Consider the following 12961-nt stretch of genomic DNA (forward strand, 5'->3'; position numbering starts at 1 on the left):
CTACTGTGAGTGAGTTTTTTATCCACGAACTCATCCAAGTCATTTGGAAATTCAATCGTCGGAATGTACCCATGAAACCTGGTCGCCAAGCCCTCTTCGTGGAGGTCTCAGTTCGTAGATTTGAGATTACGATGCGTGACGATATCTAGCGAGACATTTAAATTATCAAAGAGGATATACTTATGATCATATAACGCCTGTTCGAGCTCGTTTGGTACTAGCCAGTTTGTCAACTCATGCGTAATACCGTCAGAGCAGAAATTGACATCTAACACCTCTTCCCTGCCAGCTCGTGCAAATGTTGGGCGATTTCCTACATTAACTATGTGCAGATTTGTACTGCTTAAGTATTCCATCAATTCGGGGCCTCTCAAATTGATATCTGAGCTTCCCCAAATTATATGGTGGGTATTTACATCACCGCCAATTATGAGGGGAAACCCATTTCTGCCACAGTATGATACAACTCTTTTGAAATCATCAGAAGGTGATGGTCCATTTTGCGGCTAATATGCTAAACAACAAACGTATTTGTTGTTTATGTTATCAACAGTCATATTGACTACGATGGGACAAATATCGCGAGTTGTGAGGTCGGATGTAAGATATGCGTCAATAGTACTATTCGCAAGTGTACATGCACGAGGCATTTCACGTGGATTTGTAATGGCGTTTTGGTTGAAAGCTACGAAGACGGGGCTAAGAATCTTTTCAACATAGAAGCTTCCTTTATCGAAATACGGTTCTTGAACCAAAGCTATGGAAGCTTTTCCTTCTTTCCTAAAAATGTATAAATTGCCATCGTCTGATTACAATTGTCTCCCTAGAGGAGTAATATAGCACAGTACGTCACATTGGTCCCTTAACCAAATTTTGATTTTACTATGTTTCATCAGTAAATCAAAACATCGGTGCATCTCTCTGGTTTCCATGTCAGTGCCAGATACTGATGAGACGAATTCAAAATGCAATCCATGATATACTAAAACGATAACATTTACACAAGTATAACTGTTTCTTCATAAATTGTTCAATTATAGACCTCAATGATTAGCTTTGCTTCAAATCTTGCTCATTAAAAAGAATTCATTGACACTGTTTTTAATGACCGACGTTAAATCATTAATCATATCCACATCTTCAATCATCTCATCTCAGCAGATTTTTCCATTTACGTTACTCGAAATAACTCATGTAAATAAAGTGCATATTTAGGACAAATACTTCTAACTTCGGTTACCCAACAAAAACATCACTCATAATTGCAGCTGTGTTGCACGTACCCGTTTCAGTATATTAGTTTACTATACACAAGCCAAAGTATTGCAACTAGCGGACAGTTTTTGTCCAGCTTCCTGTTTATGTATGCCAAGGCCAAACCTATCTGTCAGCGCAGCACCATCAACAAACCAACCAACCGGATGAATCATCAATAAAACAGACCGAAGATCCACTTTTCTAATGTGTGCGGCGCGGCGTTGATAGAATCGAGTGGCAGCCCAGAAGGGTAGGGGTACCGATTATAACTTTATGGTATTGTTGGCATTTTGATATTTTGGTACTTAAAGAGATTTTGATTCTAATGTAATTCCAACAGGCTTCGTATGTTGGTGTTGATGACGCACAAGGTGAATGTCGGCGGCAGTAACTTTTAAATATTTAAATGTTAAATGAATTTTCTTATGAAATTAATCATTTGCAATTTTATATCTAACATGAAATAATAGTAAAAATCAAATATATCGATTTGATACATTGGGCCAAAATTGGTTGGCGATACCTTAACAAACAGAAAAACAATGCCTTCCGATGATGCACTGTTTTTGTAATGCTTGCTCGGCGCAATATGTTTACACAGCGAAACAGTTCTGAAGAGTTAACGTTCTGAAACGGTTTGCCTGCAGACAAAACAACGTGGTGGGAACACGTGGAAGCGAAAAGAGGGAGCCGTCGTCATAATGAACGTTTTACGCAATCTATTTGCTGTTGACACGATGCTATTATGTTTCCATCCATTAATAGTGGTTCTAGGGGAATGTATGCTGTTTTGAACAAGGTAGGAAAGATAGACATTTCGTCGCTGTTGTGCTATCTTATGACAAACGCCATTTTGGGGTAAACTGAGTTAGATATGCCACATCACTTGTCTGAAAAATTTCTACAAAGTGGCGTTTTCAGAATTTTGAAATTCTACTTGGTTACTAAGATATAGAGAGAAACATGATGAGAAATTATGAGTTTTTGCTTCAAATCACTGTATCTTGGGATTTGCACAAGTTATATTGAAGTTTTAGATGTTTTTATGTGTAAAAATGTCGGAGAAACACAATGGCAATAAAATTTTCATAAGAAAAATACACGAGTTGTGAGAAAAACACAGTTTAAGTTTTAACCTGGAAATATAGCATATTTGAGAACACTGTAATCAAAAGTTACTATTTTTTCTAGATTCCCTGAATCATTTTCTTCAAAATGCATTTAACCGATTGTTTATAGACCAAATTAAAACAAAGATATGATTAAAAGTTAATAATTGATGCTTTATTTGTGTGGAAAATTTTCATGCACGATTATGACACGCCATACAAATTTTGTCATCAATACACACCTATGACATGCGTGCGTGCGACTTTTGTTTACATTTTTAGTAAAAACTCGCAATGTAGTGCACCGATCTTCGTAATATTTGAGAGATTAATACAGAATAGATAGAAGCAACAATTGTCTTCTCTAAATTGTTTCTACTATTTATAAGTTACAAGATATTCAATCCCAAACTTTAAAAATCGTTTTTCTCGAAATGTGCTAAATGACGCTTGTCATAAGATAGCACAACAGCGACGATTTGTCATATTTCGAAAACTGAAAAATTCATTAATAAAATATTGATACCCTACTTTGTCTAGATAATTTCGTAGGCTTATCAGAAAAAAAAAACAGCATTAATTAATAATAATTACTCCGGATCTAATATAACAGATTTGGTATTTTATTGGCTCAAACGGTCGCAGTAGGTTAGATGAACCGATTTTTGTGAAATTGAAGGTAGAGTTGCATCATAATTGCATAATTTTAGCATATTGCAATACCCCGCAAGGTAGCTAAACCAATTGGTTGAAGAGCCCCTAGCTCTCCTTTGTTCTACGTCGAACTATACCTATTTCTGGTGTTAATATTATCCGACTAAATATAGAAAATCGATTTTAGGCTCCTTTTTCGACATCCTTGCTTCTATATTATATTACTCTCTAAGAAAGAATTGGCGCGGGAAAGGGCACAACATCTATAACTATAGTGTGTTATGGATAGCGTTTTGACTTTGTGTGGAACGGATATATCATTAAAATTTAACGTCTATCTGGGGCCAAACCGGTGCAATTCAGTACTCTATACATATTTCTGTTGTAATTTTACCCATATAATTTATTGTAATGTAATTCTACTAGAGTTTACCGAGATGTTTTAACGAATAGCTAATAACTCACGAGAGCGGTGTCACTGAAGTTGAGGGGGGGGATATTCAAAGTCGTATAACAGCCTTTTCCAACTTTTTACAGGAGGACAGAAAAACCGCCCGCATTTTTGCATTTTTTATATTAATAACAACAACTGGTTCGTTATAAAGTAATACGACGCTCATTAAAATTTGAAACGATTTCGATTTAAATTGAGGAAAATGCGACCACTTGAAATTTAAACACGTATAAGTCAAGGGAGGCCTGGGAGTTCAAAGCCGTATATCTGCTGTTGGAGTCACGAAGTGGAAGTCAGAGAAATAAGCTTCGCGAAGATTTTAACTAATTTTGGGCTATTCTACAATCAAGATCCTTCAATTAACGCTCACATAATAAATAACATAAAGCATACAACGATATTTATTTATTTGTTTTTGTGAATTCGTTGGTAGTTATTTTGACCGAGATATTATATATGTAATTTTTCTTTGTGCAAACTTTTTTAATTAATAATAACGTGAAATACCACAGAAAACGACCTAGGCTTTTGGGAATGACTTTCGCTGGAGTACGTTTTCCCAATCTTTGCCGCTTATGCTTTTTTTGCTTATCGCGACGCGATAGACCTCGATTTTCTCCGGGAATAAAGGACCTAAAACATTGTTTCATGTACCAAAATGTTTGTAAATTACTGCCAAAATATAATCAAACGTGCGATTTGAGGATTTTTAATTTTTATACGTCAAAATCTAGACGGAATATTTACCTTGACAGAAAAGTGGTTGGCATTGGGTCGAAAAGGTTTAAATTGCGATTTTTCAAAAACTCTCGCAATAAAACTATTGAAAATTTTGACTTGCTCTTCTCTCCAAAATAACGGCATCAGCTTAGAGTTTCAAAAAAGTAAGCAAATCGAATTTTGAAAAATTGACAGTTATACGAACAAACAAACGCGAGTTTTTGTTTTTCTGTCCTCCTGTAAAAAAATGAAAATGGCGGTTATACGACTTTGAATATCCACCCTTCAAATGCTATCACTATCCCATTATAGCGCTAATGAATCCCGAATATGAATGATAGATGTTGCAGTGTCTAATAGTCACTAAGATCGACTAATTGAAGACGACGAGGACTGTTGTCGTGATTTGAAACTAACTAAATATATGCACGACTGGAAATTTGCAACGAAGTGAAAAATCAAAAGTCTAGCCGAAGAGAAGCGAAGAGGTGTAAGGGATCTGCAAAATGCACTGTTACGGAACGATGCCTTCGCGTGTTTGACCTTTACCGTGGAAGCTGTTTCTATTTGACGTGATCGCTCAGTGTCTTCTATAAGACCATATCATAACAAAAAAGGAAATCTCGTGATATACGATATAATCGTCAACAATATTAAATCAGTCGAAGCGGAACATGTTTGTTGAACTAGCTGGCTTTCTGTTGATGCTTTTTGATAAGGACGTTATATTTTGTAGGACAACTAATGGGAGTTGTGTCATAGTTAACTTCTTAACTAAATCTAGCCATAAAAGCTTCGGGTTCACAACCTCTAAGTGACTAGTATCCCGAAAGGGGAAGGAGTCTTCTACTCTGATGGTTTTAAAAAATCGATTATTTTCTTTGCTTAATTTCAATCTATATGTATCTGAGAATACGCCACTGAAAGGATTTGGTGAAAATCATATTCCTTGGCATGTTTCTGGGAACCGAAAGGTACCAATTTCCGACCGTTTCTGAGATACTATGCGCGGCGCACCACGATGGCGCTTGTCTAAAGAAAGAAAGAATGCGTTGGACACGTTGAGAAGCGAATTGGAACGAGATTACGAAAACTGAAGAAAGAAAACAAAGGTATCGGTGGGAAAGGAAAAAGAAAGTTGACGGACAAATCAATCGGTCAGCTAACAAATGGGCTGGCGATTCGGAGAAACTCAAATTCTTTACAACATGTGCGAAATGAAATCTGGACTTCCCTCGAACACTGCTCGTCATCGAACGAAAATCCCCAATACTCAAAGTGTTTACTCGGCGAGGATAGTTGGTGCAAGTGGCGTCAGGCTGAAGTAAAAGGAACTTAAGAAACTTTCGAACATGTCAGGATCTACGAAAGTCTATCATCAAATGATTTATTCGAAAGATGCTTAGGAGCTCACAGCCAAAACATCAATGAGTCTCTGAATAATGGAATCTGTTACTTAGTGCCAAAACACATGCACAGATTTTGGCAGGCAGATGGTCAATTTGTTACTTATTAGACAGTCAGCATCTTCAACCAACGATTTTCATCGATCCCACAAGCTATGGAGGTGATGAGAACTACTTTGGGTACTGAAGCTGAAAGATGTGCTACTCGACTCGACACGTCCTGAGCACAAAGTGGGTATAGCGGCAAAACAGGCCCAAATTCAACAGAGAGAAGAATGTGCAAAACCAAGAACATTTTCATGATGAAGAAGGTGAGCTCTGCGAACCCGGTGTAATAGATTATCTAGTAAGATACAACAATCGAGTTACACACCGTACTTTATCTTCAAACGCGTTTTCCCGAAAGTAGTGTTTTTAAGCGGTCAAGTAAGACTTTTCATAGAAGTACTGGTCCGATTTCAATAATTTTTTCTCCAACTATTCAGAAAATATACCGCTTTGTTTGGTCGAGAGCGATTTGCAAAATGTCAATTTGTTCCATTTTTATGACCCTTAATAGGCCAAAAAATAACGTAAATATTGAAAATTTTCACAAATCGTTATATAACTTTTACAAATTATAAAATAAAAGAAATATGAGTTTTCTGATTACAGATTACCCAATTTACCAAAACTTTAATTAAGCGGTACTCATGCAGTTTCAACATCAATTTCATCAATGAATTTTCAAGGTCGCGAGAGATTTTGCTTCTCGTCTTCAAATGTAAAATTGGAATGTTAAAACGTGTATCTTCAAAATAAAAAAAAGTTACAAAATCCATTGAGTAGATGCTTTACAATTTATTCCGAAAAAAGTACTCAATTTTAGGCCTCGCGAGTAAAAGACCCCCTTAATTAGCCTAATCAGCATTAGTTCAATGTTATCTGCTTGTTAACTCATTTTGTCATGCGGGGGTGGGTGAGTGAGGAGGGCGAAAATCCCACGAACGAACGACTCCCCAGCCTAATTTGGTATGCTTTGTGATATAGTGGTGGTTTAAAGATGATGGGGTTGAGAGGGCAATTTAATGCATTTTAAATATATTTGGCATCAAAAAAACGATTCCAATTTCTGAAATTTCATGGGGTTTGAAAAATATTTTTGAGTTCTGGCTTATATGGGAATTTCATATGTAACCCTACAGTTCAGTCTATATTTCCAGAACCATATAAGCGATCCATACCAAATTTTATAGACATCTGAGGTGATAATAATGAGGTTCCGGGAAACTGATGTGAGTTTGATAATTTTGAAAAATGGCCACTTTTCCCGGGCACTTCCGGAACCGTCTATGGTGGTCAATGTGATTAACGAGACTTTGGTTGGCTATCAGTAACCTAGAACTGCAAATGCAAGCTAACCATAACTCCCGAACCAGTAGTCGGATCGGGATGAAATATAATACCAGTTTCCGGGGACGCAGTACCGTTCATTGGAGACTATGTTTGATCAACTCGGCCTAGCCAATTCCGAGAAACCGATCTAACCGTTATTCTGAATATGAATACTTCCGCCGGGGCTTCCAGAACCGATGATGGTGGCCAATGTGACCAAAGAGACCTTGAATGACTGCTAGTGAGCTAATACTACAAATCGAAGCAGTTGTGGTCACATTTTGGAAAAAATCACTTTTTTATATTCGTCGCGAAATTCGTTGAAATCGGGATTTGCCGTGTGATCGTACTCTTCACCTTGTAATTCCGAAACCGGAACTCGGATCCATTAGAAATTCAATAGCAGCCGACGGAAACATTGCACCTTTCATTTGAGACTAAGTTTGTCAAAATCGGTTCGAATGGTATATGGTATATGTCACTCGGCCCTCCGGGCCTCAGTTAAACAGTCGGTTTTCAGAGCATTGAGAAAGGCAAAAAGATAATGAAATAAAAATCAATCTCGACTCGTGTTCCTTGAATCCTGCGCACGCAATTTACCAGAGCGGACTGGGATTCTTTTCCTTACTGGCGGGGCGTTCCAGCATCCATCAGGTCCGACCCGAATACCTTTGTCAGCCAAAAAATGTCATCACTCCATCATTGAATGTGAAATGATCCCGAGAAAAAAAAAATTTTAAAAAGGCTAATCTTAGGCTTAAAATTTAAATGAGAAATTTCTCTGTCACATAAGATTTCAAAAGATTGTTTTCTGAATTAAAAAGAATGCTAAAAATAAATAATTCACAAAAAATCTTTTTTTAACTTTGGTCGCTCTTAACCCCAAATTATTGATATTCAATCCGAACATGTTATACATTATACAACATCAAAACCATTCAAATGGTGGGTCGATTATGTTGAACGGAGGATTTATTCCTGAGATATTGACCAATAACTGCAAAAAGTGCCAAAAAGGACTCTCTATCTGCACCATTTTTCACTATATCTAGTATCACACAAGGAAGCCATCTCGGTCCAATATTATTCTTCCTCTACTTTAACTATGTCAATATTAAATTACAAGGATCCCGCCTTTCCTTCGCCGACGACATGAAATTTTTTCGAAAAATAAAAAAAAACCGATGTTGAGTTTTTTTCAGAGTGAAGAGAGTGAGAGTGAGAGCTTTAGTACGTTATGTGACCTAAACAGAATGGGTTTAAATGCGAGTAAATGCTCAATCGTTACGTTCACGCGGAAATGCTATCCGATTCAGTTTAACTACCATTTATTCGACTATAGCATACCAAGACACTCTCACGTCAAGGGCGGTGGAGTCATCATGGATTCAGCACCACACACTTCATACATTGTGGATAACACCGCCGTCCAACGCCGGTTCATACGCTTTGTACTCCAATATCTTCCTTGGCAAAACAGATGTTAGCTGCAGAGCTACAAAAACCGTTGTCAGTTAATACAGCTCGACACTCTAGGCATCCGGAGGGACTGCTCTCGAGTCCTGTTCGTCTCGGACTTACTGTTTGCCAGGGTGAATTGCCCTGCAATCCTCGGACATCTGGATCTTCAAGAAGTGTTCGAGGTCTACGCAATAACTCTTCTGTGTGTTCAGTTCAGGAGAACAAACTATGGTCGCCAGAGCGCTGTTACCGGACTCCAGCGTATTTTTAGCAGTGTGGCGACGGCCTTCGAGTTCAACCGAACTAGGAATTTGATTAAAGCCAAAATATTATCTATTCTGGAAGGAGTCTTTTGGTGAAGGTACAAAAAAATAAACAAAAAACATCTCCCTTTGTTAAAATTAAAACAACTCAATGCAAGAGCATGGAAGGAATGGGCCTAGAAGCGACTGGGCCCACCATATGTTGAATACTGTCAACGTCTGTACATCAACATAGGGCTGCCAAGCCCCCCCCCCTGGTTGGGAATGATCGACCCCACGCGAAATTTAAATTTTGTGATTTGTTTCTTGCATCAATAAAAATATTATATATGCAATTTCATATCAATTTTAATGGTTTTAAAATAGGTTATATAAGAAAAATGCCAAATGAAAAAATGGCCACTCTAATGTTTATGTACTATACACTTAAAATTAAGCATCAGTTTCACAGCCTGCGCGTAGAATAAACACGAGTATGTAAATTTCCACATGATTATAAAATCGAATTTATAGACGCGAAGTCACATACACGCGACAAACACGTTAACATACAAATGCTTGAGCTCTTCGCGATCATCCACGGAACCTACATCAGCGATCTCAGCACTTATAAATTTACAAACGCGGTCTCAAGCGTGAACCTACAAACTTCCGTGCTCGCGCGATATTGGGTCGGTCACTTCCGGTAGTCGCTATCCTCGGTACCAGCAGTCAAGGTCCATGCCTTCAATTGGACCAATTAAATAAAAAGAAATTCGTCATATCTACTGGACAACCATTGCGACATGACCGAGAACTCTAGTGTACGGGGTCACTCACTCCCTGCCAGAACGTGAACTGTACGCCGAAAACTAAATATCAGAATGACCATCCAAGAACGCACGCGAATATGTGAATAGCCACACAGTTAGAAATCGAATTAATATATGCGAAGTCACACGAGCACACGCGACAAACACGTTAACATACAAACGCTTAAGCCTCCGCAATCAACCACGCGCAGTTTTTTTGTAAGGAAGGATTAATTGCCTTAAACTTTTTCTCGTTATACCGTCTAAAACGTGGTTATAGAACAATTTTTTGGAAGTAGTACACCAATACAAAGTTCCATGCTCCGGGAGAGCAAACCAATAAGATAGAACAGTTATTGAATGCGGTGTTTAGGTGAAGCTGTTACTGTTTTTATATATATATTTACTGAACTTTAAAGGTCATTCATTTCTCAATGTAGAACCTTAAAAAAGAAATAACCAAGATGGAACACAGAAACAGCGCACTGTTACAGTTGCTTGCGTGCATGTTACGAAAATTGGTCTGATTAATTTCATCGTAATACTTTATGACCTGCATCCGTTAGTTAAAAAAAACTCCAAACTATAATGATTTTACCCCCAAGATAATTTGTCCAAATAATACTTATTATGATTCTCACATTACATCACACACGTAACCTAACACCAAGAGTATATTACTGATTGTTGTGTTCAGTTAAATTGTCTTTCCCCCGGTCTCGAGACCTTAGTCGATCCATCTCGGCATTTCATTACTTACTGATTACTATAGCACGCACTGTCGGTCGCGTGCCATCACGTCTCTTCGCGAAGGGAAACAACCTTTTCAAAACTGACTCAAGTTTTACCGCTCCTCTTGGCCTTCACCCTGACTTCAAAAGTTGTTGGCTTTTTGTTTCAGTTGAACAAAAAATACTTCAAGTCATCATTATTTGAGCTTTTCATCGGCATCTTCTCACGTTTTCGTCTTAAAGTGTTACTCGAATCGATAGCTACCTGTGCCGCCTACTGCTGCGCCACCACACGATGTGATGTTGCGTTGATCCGAGCTAAGCCGTACGTGGTGCTTTAAAGTCATTTCCGATTTCAAGTGGACGATAACTAGGTAGATGTTACCAGCTTGTTCAACACGTTAACCACGCTCACGTCTCACTACCGTTCGACAGTGGCTGGTAAGACAATACCGACAGTCGGAACGACACGGCTTTTATACAACTTTAAGCGTTCACTGTTCAGTGTCATACCATGCGAGTCAATACCTGTGCACTTAGTACCTACATTGTTGATGAATAAACAACTATGCAAATTAAACCTTAATTATCACTTTCTTGTTACCGTGCATACCCTTTTAGTGCCTCGTATTACATACATAATCTTGCATACCCTAATCGATTTCTCCTCTTTCTCTCTCTCATTCCAGTTCAAAATCCAATTCGATGACTCATTAACCTCGACCTTTGAGTATCCGTCGGAAACGTCAATGCTGGACACGAACGGCTTCGAGGATGATTCCACCTGCGGTGCCAAAAGTTTAGGTCTACTGGATGCTGCTGCCAACAGTCAACCCACCGGTGGTTCGGGTGGTGCCGGTGTAGGAGCTGGCGGCCTTGCCTTCGCTGATAATGGGCTGCTGTCGCACAAGAATAACCTGCTTTCGTCGATGCCACTAGGTAAGCGTTCGCTGTCATTTTCGCCATGATTTAGATGCATTTTTGCTTGGTAATTACCTCTTGTTTCTGTTTCTGCCCGAAGTAGATCAATCAATCAATCATCGTTTGAAAAATGGACAATTTCAAGCTAGTGAACATGCTCTGCGTGTTGTATAAAATGCTCGAACCTTAACAATAGTGCAACAAATGTAATCGTGTCTGCTTTCTGTTTGAATCTCATCCAATTAGCCAAACATTTAGCAACGTCACAGTTTGAACAATTCGCCCCGATAGATGCTTGAAACCAAACATTGAAAACAGTTTTGGAAAACTTAACTTTCGGGTTTATTTGGTTGCAACAGCTGGTCTGTGGTCAACAGCGAATAGTAAAACAAACAAAAACACTAACCCCCGATCGGTCAGGATAAGATTATTAACGGTTGTACAACTACACTCGGTAGTGGAAATTTCCCCGCAAATCACCATGTCCGCAAGCCGGTAGTTGAGTGCAAGTCTCGCAGCAGTGAGCGCCCAAGGTCTTATCATTGTTTGCACAGAGTGCAGCCAAGTATGGAGTTACATTTTACTTGCAGTTTTTCCATCCACTTCTCCCCACCACGGAGCACCACTGCACTGCTCGAATGCGGATGTTGTGCTTTGTCAATCCCCGCCCGTTTACCCCGAACCGCCCATACCGGCAACGCGACATGGAGGTCGCCCTTTATGTGTGCCTTGGATCCTGAACTTCGCACCAAGCACAGCTGCGCAGCGCGATGCTTTGACTGTGTACTTTCGTAGCGAGAAAAACAACGCCATATGTTCGCTATTGACTTTTGCGGTGTAGAAACGAACTAAAGTGGGATACATTCTAATTGCTATTGCAACAAACGGACCTGAGTTGCTTTGTGTGCGAGAAGAAGGAATTTCGCATTACAACATTTTAGTGTCGCTTTACCTCGACGCTCATCTCCGAAACCGGTTAGACGCAGGGGAATGCGTTCGTCTAGACTACCATTCCTATGCACCTGTTTCGCAATTGAGAATAATAACATTAGACATAGAGAATGTCACTCTTTGTTGTAAGATCGTAAAATTAAGACGATTGGTTAACGTCAAGTCGTGTTCATGAGATAAAGAGAAGTTGATGTGAAAACTGAACTATGCAATAGTCTAGAACACAAATGTAGCAGAAATTTCTACTTTTTACTAAAGGGCGAACACGAAATTATTGCGATACCGAAAATGTCATGCCAATTTTCTTATAATGTTTAAAATCAAACCAAAATTTTATGGTAGTTTTATACATATATTTACTTCAAAAATCAAAAAAAAAGTTAATCGATGGAGCGTTGAGTGTAAAATTGAACGCATTTTCGCTTGATGCCCTCCATCAAAGTCTTTACAGTGTCATCCGGTACCAGTTTCTCAGTTTTTTTTCCATTTTCTTAACATGTCCTTCTCGTCTTTGACTGTCTTCTTGCTCTTCCGAAGTTCCCGCTTCATCATTGCCCAGTACTGCTCCATCGGGCGCAGCTCCGGACAGTTTGGCGGATTCATGTCCTTTGGAACAAAATGGACAGAATTGACCTCATACCAGTCCAGGACACTTTTAGAATAGTGGCATGATGCCAAATCTTGCCAAAATAGTCGTGCTGCTGCAAGAACGGCAAAAGGCGCTTCTCGAGGCACTCAGATTTTTGGATCTCGCCATTTACTGTGTCTTTTGTCACGAAAGGCTCACTCCTCAGTCCGCAAGAGCAGATGGCCTGCCAAATGAGATATTTTGAGGCGAACTTCGACATTTTCTTCTAGTTAAATTTGTC

The 12961-nt window shown here is 38.9% G+C and overlaps 1 protein-coding gene across 10 annotated transcripts in view; it reads left to right on the forward strand.

Moving 5' to 3' along the window:
- LOC131684722 (mucin-5AC) overlaps positions 1-12961 on the forward strand; it is a 768934-nt gene that overhangs the window by 708063 nt on the left and 47910 nt on the right. For all 10 annotated transcript variants that reach the window (XM_058967833.1, XM_058967835.1, XM_058967840.1 and 7 more), the window contains one exon: positions 10910-11159. In XM_058967833.1, coding sequence (XP_058823816.1) covers positions 10910-11159 — 250 coding nt within the window. The remainder of the gene's footprint in view (positions 1-10909; positions 11160-12961) is intronic.

The sequence above is a fragment of the Topomyia yanbarensis genome, chromosome 2, assembly GCF_030247195.1.
Source record: "Topomyia yanbarensis strain Yona2022 chromosome 2, ASM3024719v1, whole genome shotgun sequence".
NCBI classification, from domain to species: Eukaryota; Metazoa; Arthropoda; class Insecta; order Diptera; family Culicidae; genus Topomyia; species Topomyia yanbarensis.